Source organism: Nelumbo nucifera, chromosome 1 (assembly GCF_055504915.1).
Source record: "Nelumbo nucifera cultivar China Antique chromosome 1, China Antique-T2T, whole genome shotgun sequence".
In the NCBI taxonomy this organism is placed as follows: Eukaryota; Viridiplantae; Streptophyta; class Magnoliopsida; order Proteales; family Nelumbonaceae; genus Nelumbo; species Nelumbo nucifera.
This window is the reverse complement of record NC_142649.1, coordinates 138,691,141-138,710,827: the sequence shown is the minus strand read 5'-3', so window position 1 is coordinate 138,710,827 and position 19,687 is coordinate 138,691,141. Positions and strand designations below refer to the sequence as shown.

At 36.4% G+C, this 19,687-nt stretch overlaps 1 protein-coding gene across 4 annotated transcripts; it reads right to left on the bottom strand.

Moving 5' to 3' along the window:
- Positions 1–5,079: 5,079 nt before the first annotated feature.
- On the bottom strand, positions 5,080–18,544 carry LOC104590823 (uncharacterized). Of its 4 annotated transcripts, none has more exons than XM_010249579.3 (6): positions 18,360–18,542; positions 16,193–17,085; positions 14,083–16,081; positions 11,745–11,846; positions 11,478–11,655; positions 5,080–5,596 (listed from the first exon to the last, which is right to left on the bottom strand). In XM_010249579.3, the coding sequence occupies exons 2-6, from the start codon at positions 16,980–16,982 to the stop codon at positions 5,390–5,392; spliced, it is 3,276 nt and encodes a 1,091-aa protein (XP_010247881.1). In that variant the 5' UTR covers positions 16,983–17,085; positions 18,360–18,542; the 3' UTR covers positions 5,080–5,389. The 4 variants fall into 4 exon arrangements, with proteins under 4 accessions (XP_010247881.1, XP_088750579.1, XP_010247879.1 ...); XM_088894453.1 differs by lacking the exon at positions 18,360–18,542 and adding an exon at positions 18,073–18,328; XM_010249577.3 differs by having other exon boundaries at positions 14,083–17,085; positions 18,360–18,544.
- Positions 18,545–19,687: the final 1,143 nt, after the last annotated feature.

Below are 19,687 nucleotides of genomic sequence, written 5' to 3'. Positions count from 1 at the left end.
ATGATTAAATGTTATAATTTTTTTAAATATTTAAAATACTTACATACTAATAAATATATAAAATTAGGTTGTAGTCATAATTACATTAATCTAAGTCCTAACACGATATTTAAGACTTCAGGTTAGGCTTTGGTACTTGATCTAACCCCTAAATTGCACCCTTTAAAAATAACATGACATCCACAATTAGATTGAACCAAATCAAGTATAATCCGTGAATGCATTATTTTTAGATTTTTAACTATTTTTAGATAAAAGTTATTAATTCGTTTCAATGAGATGTACCCCATTGAAACGAACGAAGAAAATACCGCCACTAGAGTCATTGTCCCCCGCCACCAAACTCCAAAGAAGGCCAGAGACGTGCCACCGCACCAACACCCAACTCCCAAAGAAGGTCAGAGACCAACCGTCATCAAACACGCAAACCGCCAGACCTCCAATAACCTCTGCTCAACTATAGCCAACACCCAAAACAGCAAAGAAGAAACCGCCACTAGAGCCACTGCCCGCCATCGCCGAACCCTCCAAGGCATACGGAAAACAACGAAAAACCAGGAATATAGCACAAGCAATAAACAAAAAGCAAGAACACATAAAAAGGAGGGAAAAGAAAATAAACAAAAAACAATAAGTAGACTGATGCCGGAAACCACCACCATCCTCAACAATCAATGCCCTAGCGACAACATCCCAACCCTCGAAGATATCCACTGCAGTGCAATCAAGACCAGTAATTATTCAATGGCGTCAGCTTTGAAAGACGTCACACGCGTGGGAGCCCGAGCATATGCCAGAGGCGTTCCTTTGCACATCATTTTGCACACTCACTCATGCCATTACCTAATTCGTGAGGAAAATATTCCATTTCGTGAACTGATAGGGGTCATCCATACACCCTCTTGCTTTTAGGTTATATATAAGATATATAGATTGTTTTTTTGTTTAAAACAGCAAGGCGGTAAAATATAATAAATCAAACGATACAGATCAACCTAAGGTTTATTCAAGTCTTGGTTGGCCAATTCTTAGATCCACTTGGGTGGTATATTGGCAAACAATCCAGACTCTTTTAGACCTTGTTTAGCTGGGCAATCCTGTTATAAAGTCTGTTTACAAATACTAAAAAAATAGAAAGACTAGCAGCAACAACATCAATATCCTTGCTAAAAAACAAAGCATCTAAGGCCAAGTCAAAGTTCTTAGAGTTCAGTGCTTGAAGTAGAGGAAGACAATCCAATTCCACCTTTATATGTACTTTGTCAAAATCTTTCAGAATCTTCATACCAGTGAGCAAAGCCATAGCTTCTGATTGGATGGGAGAGGAAGCTTTAGTTTTACCAAAAGATGTAGCTACTACATTTCCTGTAGAGTCTCTCAACACAATACCGTACCCCGAGCAACTAGGGCTCAAAAAATTTAGATCCACGCTTACTTTTAGCTGACCTGGCTCTAGAGCTACCCAAAAAGATGCAAATGGCATTCTAGGATTTTGAGACGGTTGAGAAGAGCTTTGCAATTCTGCTTGGAAAATCTTCATTCTCTCCTTCCACATCCTGTAAGTCACAACAAGAGTAGATCTTGGATTCGGATCAATATTTTCAGAAATTTTTAGGTTTTTACATTTCCAAATATTCCATAGAATTATAAACGAAAAAACAATCAACTGATCCTTTTTATCTTTCTCTTGCACACTGAAGTCTAGCCATGTTGAAATCCATTGCTTGAAAGAAGAAACGTGGGTTCCTCTAATAACCTTAGCACTGAGATGACAGCCAAACCACACTACTTGTGGATAATCACACTCAAAAAAAACAATGCATTAGCGATTCAATCTCCCGATGACAAATTGAGCAAATATCATCTGTGGTAAGCTTTATTTTATAAAGGTTTTCTTTGACTACAATAGCATTTAAACATTTCCACATTAAATTTTTAACTTTTGGGTCTATTTTTGCTTTCCAAATATCAGACGATTGAGATTTTCTCAGACCCAACATGGTTGCATCATTATTAATGCTATTGCCATTTATTGCAAAATATCCTGATTTAATAGTATAACGTCCACTTGGGTGAAGGGTCCATCTAAGTTTGTTTCCCAGGTTCCCAAAGTTAAGTTTATACTTAAAATGTTTCTCGCTATAGGAACCCCAAAGTTCTCTTCAATTAAACTGATATTTCACCGTCTATCCCCTTCAATCATGAGATTCTTCACCCATTTGAGTGCTGGATTATTTGGCCTAGGACCCATTATTCTAAAAGACTGAATCTGTTGGAGCCAAGGATCCTCCTAAATTTTGACTTTGGTCCCAGAATTTACAGCCCAACAATAACCTCTTTGGAGTACTTCTCTTGCAGTTAGGAAGCTTTACCACTCCCAAGATCCTTGATTATGGAGATTTGAAGTTAAGAAATCTTTTCTCCTACGGTTGGCCTTAATTAATTTGACCCAAAGGTTTTCCTCATATATGAAAATCCTCCAAGCCTGCTTTACTAGTAAGGATAAGTTAAATTTGTAAAGATCTCGAAATCCCAAACCCCCTGCCAATTTGTTTTTAGTAAGAGCTTCCCAACTCACCCAATGAGTCTTTCTGGCATCTTTTGTGCTCCCCCACCAAAACTTGGTTTGTATCCTCCTCAATTTATTACAAACATCCTTAGAAAGCAAAAAATAGGACATGGTATAATTTGGAATAGCACAAACCACTGCCTTTTAACAGAATTTCTTTTCCTACTAGAGAGAGTAAATATTCATGCCACTTAGACAACATTTTTCCTACTCTTTCAATTAGGAAATTAAATAAGGTTTTTTTGCATCTATCAATACTTGTAGGCAGCCCCAAATATATAGAGCGAGTAGCCACTTTTTTTTCATTTTAAGATATCTGGCCAGAATTCGTTGGATCTTAGGAAAAAAAAAAAAACTCAGATTTTGAGAAATTTACCTGTTGATCAGAAGCTTCTTCATAAAGCTTGAGAGTATCCAGAAGAGTCTGCCCCTCCCTAAGGTCTGAAAATATAAGTCATCTACAAAAAATAAATGGAAGACAGTTGGACAGTTCCTACTGATTGAAATGCCAGTTATCTGATTTTGAGTCACCAAATCTATAAATTTAGCAGACAAGACTTCTGAACAAAACAAAAACAGGTAAGGGGATGTGGGTCTCCTTGCCTTAAACCCCTTTTCAGGTGGAATTTGTTACTTGGACATCTATTTATCAACACTCTATAAGAAACTGTGATTACACACTATAAAACCCAATTAACCCACTTAGCACCAGCCCCTAGCTTCAAAAGAACCCTCTCTAGAAAAGCCCATTCTACCCTATCATAAGCCTTGCTCATATCTAACTTGAGGGCCATCCATAATCCATGGAACTTTACCTTTAGATTTCCTCATAAAATCAATGATTTCATGAGCTACAAAAATTATCTTGAATATGAAAACACTCTATTTCTCACTAACCAACTTCAAAACTAATTGATTTATATTGGGAGTTTCTTCCTAAGTTCTTTATTTTAGGGATTAAAGCAATGTGGGTTTCATTAAATTCTTTGAGCATTTTACCAATAGCAAAAAAATGTGCTTGGCTGCCCCTAACCACATCAGTACCAACCAAGGTTCAAAGTATCGGCCCGTATCGGCCGATACGTATCGTTCTAGGACCCCTTCGATACACCCCTATAGTGGGTGTATCGGGGGTCTGACTGATTCAGGGGGTGAAGGAGACCTAAACTGGCCCCCCTGAACCGGTTTCAAAAAAAAAAAAAAAAAAAAAACTAAAACAAACAGTATCGATTCGCCCGATACGCCCATACTGGCGTATCGGGCGTATCATTATTTTGAACCTTGATACCAACTTCTCTCCAATACCTTTGATAAAACAAATTTGGGTATGCATCTGGCCCTGGTGCCCTTCTTGGGGCCATTTGAAAAAAGGCTTCCTTTATCTCTTCCTCAGTTATCTCTTTTTCTAACTGTTCTCTGTCCATATCATCGAATTTTGATGTACACAGCTTAGCAAATCATCGTGGATTCTTGGGTGAGAGATTTGAAAAATGATTTTGAAGTAGCCTTCTAATTCTGTCGATACCTCCTCAAAATCCAACCAATCCCCATTGGCACTTGTAAGACACAAAATTCTGTTTCCAACTATCCTTCCCTTTACTACAAAATTCTGTTTCTAACTATCCTTCCCTTTGCTAGTGAGTGGAAAACCTTGGTATTTCCGTCCCCACCCTGCAACCAATTCACTGAACCTTTTTAACGAGAGATATTCTGAAATTTTATTTCACTATTGGCTATATGGGATCCGAATCTGACCAGGTTACGGTCCGGGTCTACGAATTTCTTGTAAACTCGATCGAGATGCATTCATTTAAACTTGACACTAGGCAGCTTCGCGAGACCAAGTCCTATCTGCTACTCCGCAGGATTAGTGGTTCGGGCTGGGTCCTCATAACATTTATCAAACTAATCTTGGCCAGCCAATAAATTGGAATTCCTGATGAAAGTTGATGGTATTATACCAATAGAATTGAATTAAGCCAACGATTGTTTATATTCTATGATCGGGAAGAGCAAAAGCACTGACAATAATACATTGTGAGATATTGAATGGCATTAACCATTAATGAATAGTGATAAACTATAATATACACATGGTTTTAAAAAACAACCCGGAAACAACTTTTTTGGCCATCAGTTTTCAGTTCGATCATCCGGTTCGAACAGATGGCCCATTCTAACAAAAAATTAAAAAATAATTAAAAATAAAAACAATCAAAACCATTGAACAGATCGACGGTTCAATCACCCGAATTAATGGATCGTTTAACTGATTTAACGATTTTTAGCCAGAGACCAGATTTGGGGTAAAATGGAACTGATTACCTGAACAGTTCCCGAGCCAAACGGTCTGACCGTCCAGGTCAACAGTGGTTCAAAAACCATGATAACCTATATATTCTATAACGATCAGTCAGCATCCTCCACACTAATCATACCGTTCAAATACATGTCCGTGGGAGCTTCACGTGGCCAGAACAGTGAATTATACTAAGTTGGAAACTACAGTATACACACAAACAACTTACAGAGATGTTACAATTAAGTTGTAATGAGAAAAATGTATCTACGCTTGATGAGTATATTATCAGATTACATTTGCTACGATCTATAAATCAACTGCTTCCTGATGGTGTTAGCAGTCCCACGGACACGAATTAGAGAACTGAACTGGGTTTTGCCTATTCCTACAAACTACTTCCTGTTTCATGGGTTTTGCTCTGTACATATTTACAGTGTAAGGGGCCAAATTTGGGAATATCTTCCATATATCTGGAAGCTGTGAAGAGAGATCGAGTACTTTCACTTGGGATAGAGATATTACCGTTTCCGAGATAGAAAGAACTCATAATCTGGCTGCCGGTTGGTAACTTCAACATTATCCTTAAAGACACAACCTCTAGCAAATAGGAATGCAGTTTTCTCTAGGGTTCTCAGTCGTTCTTTGAGGATTTCAGAACCGTTGAAAGGCATAAATTCTTTGAAAGAAGATTCAACATGCTTTTTGGGGTAGAACCAGCACTCCCCCTGCAGGTAAAATGAAAAGTGAGGTGTGTTAGTATTTTACCTGCGCCTAGATGCAAAAACAAAGAAAGATCACAAAAGCTTTGTAGCCTACAGAACATGGACCAACATTTTGTGGAGGCCAGCTTCCAACAAAATCCTTTGGTTGAAGATACCAAAACAAGAGAAAAGGCAGCAAACTTATTTAGAGGTACCCAACCTCAGTGATTTAAAAGGTGTGCCTAGGCACTCAGGCGAGTGCATTTTAAGGTATGGACCCCACCTAGGCCCCAAGTGTAGCACTTTCAAAAGGTGAGCGTCTTATGCACCTTGCGCTTCAGCTCAGATGTAAAGCTAATGTTTTACATCATATTAACTATTTTAAGTAATGCAATTGAAAAAGAGAGAGAGAGAGACTGGGCGTTTTACATGCTTGAAAATGTTTTATATGTTTGATTTTATTTTTAAATTTTAATTTGAATACGCTTTATATGTTATGTTTATGTATTTTAATTTTAGTTAATAGGTTTCTTAAAACATTTACTTTAAAATTTAAGTTTATATTTTTTATTAATGTTATGCTTAATGTTTTTTTCATTTTTAATATTTTTTTGTATTTTTGCACCTTGCTTTGAAAAGGCACATGCCTCGCCTTGCGCCTCAGGCGCAAATTGCCCCTTGCACTTTTTTTGCACCTTGCGCTTTTAAAACACACCCCAACCTTTAGTGAAAGTAAGTTATGGTATTAATTAAATTAAAAAAAGAACATGAAACCAACTTTAGAATGATACAGCATACTGCAGGATACAGGATACATCAATGTCCTTTTGACCAAAGCATGCAGATGTAGCCAGTTCATTGGCCATTTGATGGTTGGCTCTGGGTATATATAATATTTACGGAGTGGAAGCATGTAAGAAGATGCAAGATATTATCTTTTTTTTTTTTTATCAATGAGATGCAAGATATTATCTATGAATAAAGTTTTGGTTTTGGTCAAAAAAAATTTACAGAGTGCAAGCATGGTTACTCTGTTGGGAAGTCCTTGTGCAACATGCACCTAGGAAATTAGGGCCAGGAGAGCTCATCATGAAATTGCCCCCAATAGGATGACTGGCAGGTTGACTCATCATATTCTTTTGTATAGTCTTAATGTTTATGACAAACAAATGGAAGAAATAATTTTTTTTTATGAATAACAGTAACTGATTTATTATAATAATAAAGAAAGTGTACAAAGGGGATAAGGGGAGAAAAAATTATAAATCAGGTTCAAGCGAAAATCTAACGAGGTTGGTTCTTAAAATATCTACTTCTTAGAACACATTTGGAAGAGGCATGTAACACCTGATACAGTACAGATGCATGGCAGAGGTGCCAAAATGTCTTCTCAACATTAATAATGTCCCTAACACAAGTATCCTTTCCTCTTTGTAAGTGGACAAGTGAGGAAATCTCGTATAGTTCCTACAATTCTTTGTCCTAGCTTATTTGGAGAAGCACTGCTTATAACCTTCTAAAAAATAACATACCCAAACACCAGAAGACAACCTATTTCACTAATACCTATGATTTGTGTGGTTATAAATTCTATTGCACAACTATAAAATAAACCAGTGATAAATGATTTAGAAATGATTAGATCGTAGGAGCAAACTAGCTATCTTATTTGTAGCACACAGGTACAGAATTTCTAAAGAAAATACTTCTAATTCTATTTCATGCTTTAGGATAGCATCCCATTGTTGTCCAGGGAAACTACAATAATTCCATTTACAACATTAGTTAGAGATTGGGGACAAGAGCAATAGCTTTAATGGCTGTCATCCCATATTCTATAAATACCCCCACTCACTTTATTAAAAGGAATGAATAGCATCATGTCCTTTTTCTTCCCCATGGCTGTTGTAATAGCATGGCAGAGATGAGGATACTAACACGGATGAATGGCAAGACTAGGAAAGATAGAACTAGAAACAAGTGCATTATGACTGGCTTAGGAGTAGCCTCAATAGGTGATACAATTAGGGAAAGTTGGTTGAGATAGTTTTGTACATGTCCATAAACACCCAACAACTATGCTAGTGAGGAGTAACTTGGTCCAAGTAGAAGGCTCTAAAAGAGCAAGGGTAGGCCACAGAAGACAAGGACTCGGGTAATAAGAATAGGATAGTCTTTGTTGAATTTTATGATAATAACTTCTATTTAGAAGATATAATTCTCAAGTTGGTAGGGAAACTGCATCCTCTTTGAAATTGTACAAACTACATATTAATGAACCTTTGCACATAGACTTCCATGTAAGTGGTAAGGCATTAGGTATGTATTTTTTTCTGACTTAGTTTCTTAGTCTACCAACTCAGGTTTATTAGGACAAGCTCTTAAGTTTGTACCTTGGACTTGGTATACAACAATTAAATGCCTAAGCCACCACCCATGCCAACAGTTTGTACCTTAGTTTCTTACCCATGCCCACAAACCCACCCAACTAAACCCTAACTAACAATCCTCATATTCAGCTACATTGCTTACAACCCTATTTATCTTTGCTATCCTGGTATAAGTCCAGCCTTTCATTTGCAAGCACCATTCAAAGATCAAACCCTAAAACCTTACATCTACCCCAGTACAAGTCCACAAGGTGTGGATTGGTCCACACCACACCACACCACACCACAACCCACAGCTGTTCTGAATTGTGGACAAACTATGCGGACTGGACCAGTCCACACCCACAGTGTCGTTCTGTAGGCGTGGTGTGGACCAGTCCACACCATACTTTTTGATTCAATGTATCTCATATACATTTTATGAATGACCTACACAGTCGATCATAAATGTCTAATTTTTGCATTTTATATGATAAATATATTGAAAAAAGCATTGATAAATTAATATTAACTAATAATATTAATTTTACTAGAAACAATAGTAAAATAATTAAAATATAAATATATATATATAGCATTTATACAATTAAAACCAAAAAAAAAATTATAACATTTATAATAAAAACGATAGTAAACAATAGTACATGAGAAGATGTATACAATCAAAACCAACTCGTCCCAAAAAGCCAAAAAGAACCCCTCTAACATTTATAAAGGCATAGATTATCACTATACAATGAATCCCACCCCAGCTCTCTAGGGATCCATCTAAAAGTGCAATTCAGAGATGAAGGTGTCATTCGGTAACGTGTTCATCTCATGGATGGACCATTTCGGTCCATGCCATGGGATGAACTCCCCGTTCAGTTGGTCGTGGACGGGACCAGTCCACACTATATCGTGGACTGTCCACGTCCACAATCCAAAATCTTGGCCACATATATCTCATGGATGTGGCCGATCCACAACATTTCCACACTATTTTGATACAATACATCTCTTCTACATACTTTTCTTTCTTTTTAATTTTTATATTTTAAAATAATAACTTTGTAATTTTATTTTTTTAATATTTTTTAATTTTAATTCTAGCACAAGCCCGGCAATGCTCCTTCTCCACTGTTTTTTATTTATTTAAATATTAATTTTTTAATGTTTTTATCAATAAAATAATATTTTTTAATATTTAAACTTGTCCCTCTTCTTTTTGCAATGAAAGTAATTTTTTTCCTCAAAAAATATCCCAGTGCATAGTATGACTATCATGCATCGAACTTCATGTAGGATTCACAAAACTCCTCACAATTGTAAATTCGACCTTGTTTGGATAGACTTTTATAAAGTATTTTCATACTTTTGAAAGTACAAAAGTACGAAAAACACAATATAGTGTTTGTAATTATACTTTATACTTTTTTCTTTCATACTTTTAAAAGTATGAAAAACCCTAAAAGCACGAAGTCAGCTTTTTATACTTCGTGCTTTTAGCAAAATAGTGCTTTCATTTTCATGCGGATAACTAGCTGCCAAGGTTCAAAATATCGATACAGCCAATACGCCGATAGGGGCGTATCGGCCTATATCGAAGCTGATTTCTCCTTTTTTTTAGTTTTTTTTAACTTGGTTCAAAGGAGTCAGTTTAAGACCTGTCTATCCCCTGAACCGGGTTAAACCCCAAAACACCCCTTATAGGGGCGTATAGGGAAGCCCTCAATACGATACGTATTGAAATTTCGAACCTTGCTAGGATATCCTGAAAGCAAGTATTTGCCATTGAGAATATCTCCTGAAAGCAAGCCAGGATATCCTGAAAGCAAAAACTCTATGCACACGGCATCCAACTGCACATTGAGAATATCTCCCATACATGTACGTTAAATTCATGGGAAGATATTCCAAACGTACAACCGGATGCCCATGCTTTCGGAGTGATTGCAGAGTTTTTGCTTACAGGAGATCCCGTCTCTCCATAAGCCTAGCCTTTCATGTACACTATATGCCAATGACATTTACCACAAGGTGCAATAAGCAGAACAAATCAAGTATTTGCCACTTCTATTGGTTTATTATGGGGTCTATGTTCTTGGTTGACATTCCAATAGATTTTTGAAATGTTAAAGCATATGTATACATGCTCTTATAGTTATTCATGATTCCATGTCATCTTTTTAAGTTTCATTAATATCTAAAGCAATTATTTTCACCTAATCTTTTTAAGTTCCATTATATCTAAAGCAATTCTTTTCACCTTATCTTTTAAAATTCCATTAATATCTAAAGCAATTCTTTTCACCTACTACTACATCACATGATCACAATTTAGAAAAAGAACAGAAGTTGAAATCAATTCATGTCCATCATTCTCCTTTATACTGTTAGCTAGGAGAGGCATGTGTAATACATGTCTCTCCTAGGAGAGACGTGTGTAAAGCAATCGAAGCTGATTTCTCATTTTTTTTAGTTTTTCTTAACATGGTTCAAAGGAGTCAGTTTAAGACCTGTCTATCCCCTGAACCAAGTTAAACCCCGAAACACCCCTTATAGGGGCGTATAGGGAAGCCCTCAATACAATACGTATCGAAATTTTGAACCTTGCTAGGATATCCTGAAAGCAAGTATTTTCCATTGAGAATATCTCCTGAAAGCAAGCCAGGATATCCTGAAAGCAAAAACTCTATGCACACGGCATCCAGCTGCACATTGAGAATATCTCCCATACATGTACGTTAAATTCATGGGAAGATATTCCAAATATACAACTGGATGCCCCTGCTTTCGGAGTGATTGCAGAGTTTTTGCTTACAGGAGATCCCGTCTCTCCATAGGCCTAGCCTTTCATGTACACTATATGCCAATGACATTTACCACAAGGTGTAATAAGCAGAATAAATCAAGTATTTGCCACTTCTATTGGTTTATTATGGGGACTATGTTCTTGGTTGACATTTCAATAGATTTTTGAAATGTTAAAGCATATGTATACATGCTCTTATAGTTATTCATGATTCCATGTTATCTTTTTAAGTTTCATTAATATCTAAAGCAATTCTTTTCACCTACTACATCACATGATCACAATTTAGAAAAAGAACAGAAGTTGAAATCAATTCATGTCCATCATTCTCCTTTATACTGTTAGCTAGGAGAGACATGTGTAATACATGGGCTGGTGCTTAAAGATGCCCCATGTTCTATAGGGGAGTGATTCAGTTTCCTAATAAAAATGAAACTGAATTGGTTGCGAGTGAGTTTAAATAGTGCTATGTTTGATTTTTTTAATTACAAAAAACCACAAAATCCCAAGGGGTTGACAAACAATATGAGAGAATAAGCTGATGTAGACCCTGCATCGGCGGGAGCCTCATGCACTGGGCTGCCCTTTTTAGAATAAGCTGACGTAGACAACTACAATTTAAGTACATAGGTTGGGTTTTACCTGATCATTTAAAATTTCAAAGTCCAAAGGATGATAATTTAATGATTTCAGCATGGATGTTGACACTTCCGATAGTTACCTGTGCATTGTAGCTCTGCAATCCCAGAACAGGAGAGGCAACACAAAACGTCTTATCATCAAGAGAATCTTTTGAGCTGCATCTTTGAACCAGATGCCCTAGGGAGTGGTAAGTGAGGAACGATGCACGGAAGTTCCCTGCTGGTATTCGGTATATTGGATACCAAGCAACAGAATACCTGAAAATCAAGAAATCCAGGTTTTGTCGATATAATGGAATGTATTCCAAATATGTCACATGCCTAACAACAATGTACCACTCTCTTACCATGATGCAGGATGTAAATCTTGCAGGTTCATGCATTCTAGTTTGGATGGATCACCAAACACTTTATTATTGGAAGTACCAGCTTTGATTAGTTCCATTATTCTGCAGTACAGATTATCAAATGCTTAGAGTTCACAATACGCAATTTCTACAGAAACAATGGAAGACTGAAATATTGGCATCATTATCATCATTGTCGAAGCCTATCCTAAATAGCCATCTAGCTTCTTTGGTAAACTTGTGTACTACTAGCCTGTAGGGGTGCTCACGTTTTGGTTAACCGAACCATGGGGCATATTTTGGAACCGAACCGGTACTACCGGTTTTTGGAAAATCGGTAACATCGGTTTGTCAGTTTTTCGGTTTTTTAATTTTTACAATATATTATAAAAATACATAATAAAAATTATAAATATATAATATTATCTTTTAAATAATAAATAATATTATATATTATAAATATATATATATATATATTTTTTATATATAATGCATATTTATTAATTTATAATATATATAAAATATATAGAAATATATATATAATGGTCGGTTCGGTTAACCGCCGGTTTTCTATATTGGTTAACCGAAACCGAACCGGTACCTTCAGTTTTTAAAAACACCAAACCGACCGGTTCGGTTAACCAATTTTTCAGTTTGGTTTTTTGGTATTTTTTGCTCACCCCTACTAGCCTGGGTTTAAAACCTGATCTCAGCTTCTAATTAAGTGCCTACTGAACTCCCCACCAAAAATGAATAAAGAAACTAATCTTTGGTATTGGTGCCATGAATCTTCAATCTTACTCTGTCATCGCTGCCTAAGAAGAGTTCAAGATGGATAATACTAGACAATATTTAAGTAAACAGAACTGTCAAGCATTTTGATAAAGGATCTAACATTTATCTCAGAGAGCTATGCCACCACCATACCATTTTTCCCTCTTTCAGCAAAATATAGCTTTCATATTACTTTAGTTCTACAGTCTCACAAGTAGAAAACCTCTATTTGGTGTAGCAGGACTCCTCACCAAAAGGAGCCATTGCTTGGTGTAGCAGAAAAATCTCAGGCTGACAAGCACGAAATGCATCATAGAATTTAAGTTTGGCTGCTTTGTGCAAGAAAATGCTGAAGGTTAGGTCCATATCCCGTCCACCCCTCCCAAACCCCAGATAACCAGCACAAACATTGGGTAATGGCCCCTAGGACTCCTTATCAAGTCCTTCAGACAGAAAACTGTGCACCTCTAAGGCTCTAACTACAAGCTTCTCTGCCTGTCTCTCCCTGGCCAATTCAATTTTTGTCTATTAGTTATTCTCTCCTAAATTAAATCAAGTGCAAATGGTTGAAATATTGAACAAAGACAATCAAGCTCTAAACCTTTTACCACCCCTTGGAATATGTTTTGTCAGTGATGCCTCCTCAGGAAGTAACCCAAATTACAATATAAGAAACTCTTTTCTGAAAGAGATACTTTTCCCCATCGCCTGGATAAAAGTGCAATATAAGAAAAACTCTTCTCTTAATATATGACTTTTTAATGTCTTCCCCCTTACTCTTTAGTGAAAATGGAGAATCCCTCCCTCCAATAAGTAGAAAACCCAAGATGAGAAAAGATAAAGATAGCCAAACCTCATTAAGATGCGGTAACATTTCTCTGACAAACTAAAACATATTTCTTTACTTTAAGATCATTTAGCAAAAGTCAGCTTCAGAAGCAGTGGTGATTAATGCAGCAATAGGGTTTTTAAAGGGCTGTCTGTCCATAATGTATTTAGAAATGATACTTTTTCTTCTACTTTTTTGAGGATGGATATTTTTGGGGGTCCCTAATTGGATGTCATGTACAGCTTCTCATTGTACAGAGGACAAGACTTTTGATATCAATACAACATACTATACTTTACCTTTCCTTAAAAAAAAAATAGATACACAGACTGGAAGGACAAAGAAGTCTTAAGAGTGCAAACTGCTCACAGTACACACCATTCAGGTAATGGTTTAAGAGATACAACTGAAGAAAGGAGATCATCTTCAGCAAATATAACTAGGAAGCCAATAATAATAGACTATTATGATTATAAATCATGCTCTCTCTTGTCAGAAGTGTCCAGGTCAGTTATATACTTCTATGTTATTATAAAACGTCTGCAAACAGATGACTTCCCATATTGGACAACCACTTTATTACATAGGAAGAATAAACAGTCTCCAGTACCACACCACTCAATACTAATTAACTGAATCAGTATTAAGCAACCTGTCAGCTTCCTTCAGGATAAAGAACTAAGATGTGTAACTCAGAAATAGAAAAGAAAGTGACAGAAAGTAAAGGGTAATTACTTATCATATAGGGATTTTCGCTGTTGTGGCTGCTCATACTCAAAAAACTCAAATATCAGTTCTATATTATTGGTGTCGGCAGGTTCAGAAGAGCCTGAAGTGTCACTTCCACCAGACTGAGAAAAGTATGAATCTTCGGAATCGTCTAATGGGTTTAGAAGTTTGGAAATTATTGTTTCCTCTAAACAAAAAGAATAAGGATTAACTGCTTCTTGACAAGGTAAATCTGTATCCATCTTGGAAAGGGATGGATTACTTTGAGCTTGCCCACTGCATGAGATATCAGAGGTGAGGTGTGCTGTACTGCAACCCCTACTACTTGTGGAGAGATTCAGGTGGCCAAATAATTGAATGGCTGAGAGAAAAGGAACAAAATGAGCATGAAATAAGACTGTATCACTATCCGATCCCTTTTGCTTTTGGGAATCTTCCGCCTTTACTTCCAGTCCATAATTTCCTGGCTTCTCATACCAACTCCAAACAGCACCTAGTGGAATATTTGGTATCTGATGTTTGCAGAGAGAGCTTCCAGAGAGCTGGTTCATCGAGCAAACATCACAATGTTGTGGCGCAAATGAAGAAGCTATAACGGGTGTAGCAGAGTAGAGAAGTCTCTCAAACTCAGCAAGGGGACTCCCTGTTGCAAACTCAAAATTTTCAGATGCCATTTGTAATCTGTATGCATCATTAAGTGCTTCTACTGCCATCTCTGAAATGTATAATGGAGTGCTGTCCTTTGGTTTAGTATTAGGTGTAACACAATCCTTAGAACCTTCCTCTCCGTGCTTTTCATTCATATTCTTAGATAGGTTTTCAATTGGTGGTGTTTCATCTTCAGTTGCCATCAATTTTGTTGTTTCATGACTGGATGCTAAACATGTTTTGCTAGGACCAAGTGGAGAAACAGGCTCATATGGAGAAATGTTATACTCTTCTGGATGTATATTTGCATTCTCCTGGCATACACTTTGTGTCACCTTAAGATCCTCAGAAGCACTAAAAGGCCCAATATTTAGTGTCCCGGAATCCTTTCTACCAACAGGAATCCACTTCTGTAAACTCACTCGAGAAATAATGTCATGTTTGATACCATCTTCACAAGAAAGCTCATTTTCTACACATGCAGAGTTAGCTTCTTCTCTATTTGAGGAAGCAGGATCAGTTCCAACAAAAACATTTCCCATACCTGGAATCCTCACACTGGCACATGGGTGGACCCCATCCAGCAGAGCTCGCTCTGATGCACCAGATATCATTGTGCAAGGCACATTTACCTCTACATAAGCAGAAGCAGGATATGGATGCATAGAGGCTAACTTGTTGATTCCATAACACTGGTTATTGTGGATACTTCTCTTTGAAGCAGCACTCTTATTATAATGATGCAACTTCCCTTGAACTTCTAGTGCCTCCTTCCGGCAAAAAACAGTCTTACTTCTAAGCCTACTTTCTTTATGACCCCTTGGTCCCTTCTTGCTGTTGTTGGCATTCTCATTTTTAAAGGACTGGTTCATCTTTTCTTTCAACCTAGCAGACTCCTTGTTTCCCAATGTATCTGCCTGCCATGACAATGAGACATGTTGACTCAGATCACCTTGAATTCTCTGCTTTGCAACACATTGAGAAGATCCAACAAGAACATTACCATGCGTTCCACCATACATTCCTTGTGCATTTTGAGCGAAATTCTTGACTCTATGAGTATCACCATTATGTCCAGCTGAAGAATATACAGAAGGCTGTAGCAATTCATCACTTGGACATGGATTATGCTTCAGAAGCAAAATCTCTTCTGGCAGTCTAACATCTTTCTGCACATACACATGATTTGATCTCTTTATCCCATGGGTGCATGCATTCCTATTATTCTTGTGGATCTTCTGCCATATTAGCTGGCTATTCTCCTTCCCAGTCTGGAGATTAGGGTGATGACCACGTTTGTTTATGATATCACTATGAGATGTCATCTTATCATGTTTGCATTCCTTATTTAGTGTACCTGCATGAACATTGCTGAAATTAAACTGTTGTCTAGTTTCAGAGGATTCAAATTGAGAAAGGCATTCAAAAGAATTAATCTTCTTAAGATTAGCTACAGAAGAACTATTACACTCTGAAATGGATTTATTCTCCATTGTGTTTAGATCTTCTGCTGATTGCAGGATCCCATTTGAAACCCGTTCACAGATATCAATAACACAGTCACTATTCCAAACATCAGAAAACATATTATTTCCTGGAAAATCAGAGGATCCACTAGAGGAACATTCAGAAAGTAGCTTGCTGTCACAATCACTAGCATCCTTCAAAAATGTATCTCCATGTTCAGAGGCACAGCTGGATGCAGTAACTGCAGAAGAGAGAGACATATTTTTGCTTTTCTCCCAATCAAGCTCTGTATAATTGCTTGTTTGTATTTTGTAACCTTTGACATCCTCCATCTCCTCCTTGGATGAGTGGTAAGGTGCTACGGCAATATCATGACCGCATTCACTTGGTTCAGTCTCAACAACAACATCTGCCAATAATTTTTTGTATGACTTCCGTTTCTTCTTGTTCTTCTTCTTGGTAATCTTTGTAACAGGCTTATCAATGTTTGCAGAATCAGCAAGTGAGCTGGCTGTACTTACACCAGAAGCATGCAAACCGAAAGGCCTAGAAAGGCCATGAATATCATCAGGAGCCTCCTGGCAGGAACCACTTTGTTTTAAACTCTTCTTATCCTTGAAACCTGGTGAAACTTTATGCACTGGCTTTTCGAGAAGCTTGGACACAGATATATCAGAAATTGAAGCACATTTTGAAGAACACTTAGGTCCAAAAACATTGTTTACCAAATTTTGATGCTGGTCAATCTGTTCTAACAATGCCCCTGGGAAGACCGGATCTAGGACATCCATCTCATATGCTCTTGGAAAAAATTCAAGTTTAGAAAGGTGAAGAAGATGCAATGCCTTACAGTGTGCATGTGATGGGGTAGTAACCAATGTCCCAATAATTCTCCTGAAATAAAAATGCATTGGAGAAAACAAAATTAAAGGCCATAGCTACCTTAAAAAATGGCAAACCAAAATACTATGTTCGTCCACCATTGCAGTATGGACAAAAACGTAACTCCAAGAGTTACTACTTACGCAACACAAGTAACATGAAAAGGTATCAGGAATTGTTTGCAGGAATAGCATAATTCTATAACCATGTGCTAAACGGGATGAATTCCTACCCTAATTCCCTAGCTGTCTGAAGGAGATGAATTCTTTCCCTCTTGAAATCTAGGATGTTGATAACGACTGTACAGACCAAGGTTTGGTTAGGACTACATACTAATTGCGGTGAAGACTCTGCTACAATATCCTGGATGTGATACTTTCCTACTGTCCAGGATCCTAGGAAGTCGACAGTTAAACTTTTCAAAACAATAAATTATTTCTAGGAATACAAGATCTGTGATGGTTTTTATAACATGTGAACTTTACGTGATTTCTCCCAAACCAAGTACTATTCAGGCATATGATAATGAATTCACCTTACCGAAGACTAAAGTCTCGCCATTAAGTAGGTATCAAAATTGTCTGTGACATCTTTTAAAATAATAATCTGTTGTAAGATAGATGTTTCAGGATTTCTGATAATTCAGACTACAGACAAGAATTTTTTGTTTTCCTTGCACCGAATAGCAGTCTGATCAGGTCTGAGAGCAACTTTAGAGTGAAAGCCTTGTGCCGAGTGCACAACAAGATTAGAAAGTTTGCATTCATTATTAACCTCCAGAAAAACGATTTTCTATATGGCGAGACGAAAGAATCTATCATCAACGACCACATGCATACTTTATGACCTAATTCCAACCAGAAGCCTAAAGAGCTGTAAGTTCACTAGAAATATTAAAAGAAAAGAAAATTAAGAACAATAGAGAAGACCAAATTGCCAATAGTCAAAAAAAAAGCAAAAGAAATTTCTAAAATTCTTCAAGAATAGAATTGAACATACCTAATTTCCACTTCAAGAACGAAAAGAAAAAGAAATCGAAATAAGAATTCAGCGTATGTAGAGACCAGAATGATCAACTACAACAAGGATAAGTGAAGCTAACAAGAATTTAAGAACTTCTGCAAAAATCCTTCCTTTCTTTAAGAAATCTAACGATTTTTGTCCTTTGATACGAAGCTCCGAAAAGAATTAAAAACAAGGCAGCAGATATGAATGGTGAAAATCCAAGGAAGAAAAAAGAGGAGAAAGAACATAAAGTAAAAATGTGGAAGGGAAAAAGAAAAAACCTGATAGTTTCCGTTGAGCGAATCGGATAGAGAAAGAAAGGGAGAGACAGAAAGCACAGGTTGAGGTTGTCTTGGACGAGAGAGTTGGAGCGCGCGGTGAAACGAGGAGGACGAGAGAGAAGTTAATTTTGGGTTTTTCTGGGTTTTTTTTTTTTTTTTTTTTTTTGGGTGAGCTTCGGGTTTTTCTGTTTGGTACTGATATGGGCACATTCCAACCTTGGATAATCAGCACACATTCTCCTCTCAGAAACATCAATTAATTGGGATAGTTTCGTCTATTAAAAACTTGTACGGTTACACTGACAAAAAACCAATGGAATGGATAAGGGTGTGCCCAAAATGAGATGTGCTCAACTCACAGTCAATTTTTTATTTTCCATTTTCGGAGTTTAAACGTTAAAAAACCAAATTTCAAAAAAGTCGCAATCCGCCCACAGCTTTCTCTCTCCCCCTCACTTTTTTTTGACGGTTTTCGCTTTTTTGTGCTTTTTGTGCTTTTTGCGCTTTTCCTAAGCTTTGGATTGGATAGATTGTCGGGTGCCCTGTATATTTTGGACGTGTCACACGTGACAGCGACATCTTTTCACCCTGCCTATAAATATTTTTTTGGGAAACTGTCTTAAAAGACTAAAAAGTCACCATAAATTTTTAACATTTCTCTTAAATACAATAAAACTTTCATATCATAAGCTTTTATTTTTTAAAACCCTTCTTCTTAGCAGAGGTGTCTATATAGCATAAATAACAATTTTCATGATCAAATTACCCTTGAAGGGTAGGTTAAATGAAAAATGGTCTTTTTTGCTTTTTAAGTTTTTCATTTTTTTGTATTTTTAGTGTTTTGTTATAATTTCTGTTTTGTTACATTTTTCTATTTTCTACAATCTATAAATTTTCCTGTACTTTTGTTATTTATTTACATTTTTTGTGTTTTTCTATAATTTTTTATGTTTTTTCTACAATTTTTATTTTTTTGATTTTGTTTTTCAATTTCTATTGTTTCTATAATTTGAAATAATTTTTTATTTTGTTTTCAATTTTGATAATTTTTTATATTTTATGTAATTTATATGTTTTTATGTATTTTATATTGAAAAATATTTTTTGAACTTTTTCCTTTTTTCATGTCTAAATATTAAAACGGTAATATATTAACACCCACTAATTTATTTTGTATATATTTTATATTTTTCTATAAAGGTTAAAATGATAATATATTAACACCTGTTAGTCTATTTAATATCAAGTTAGTGACATGGTGAGTTTAGATACTTTGAAAAGTTGTGGTGAATTTATGAGAAATGCTGAAATCTCATAGTGAGTTTTAG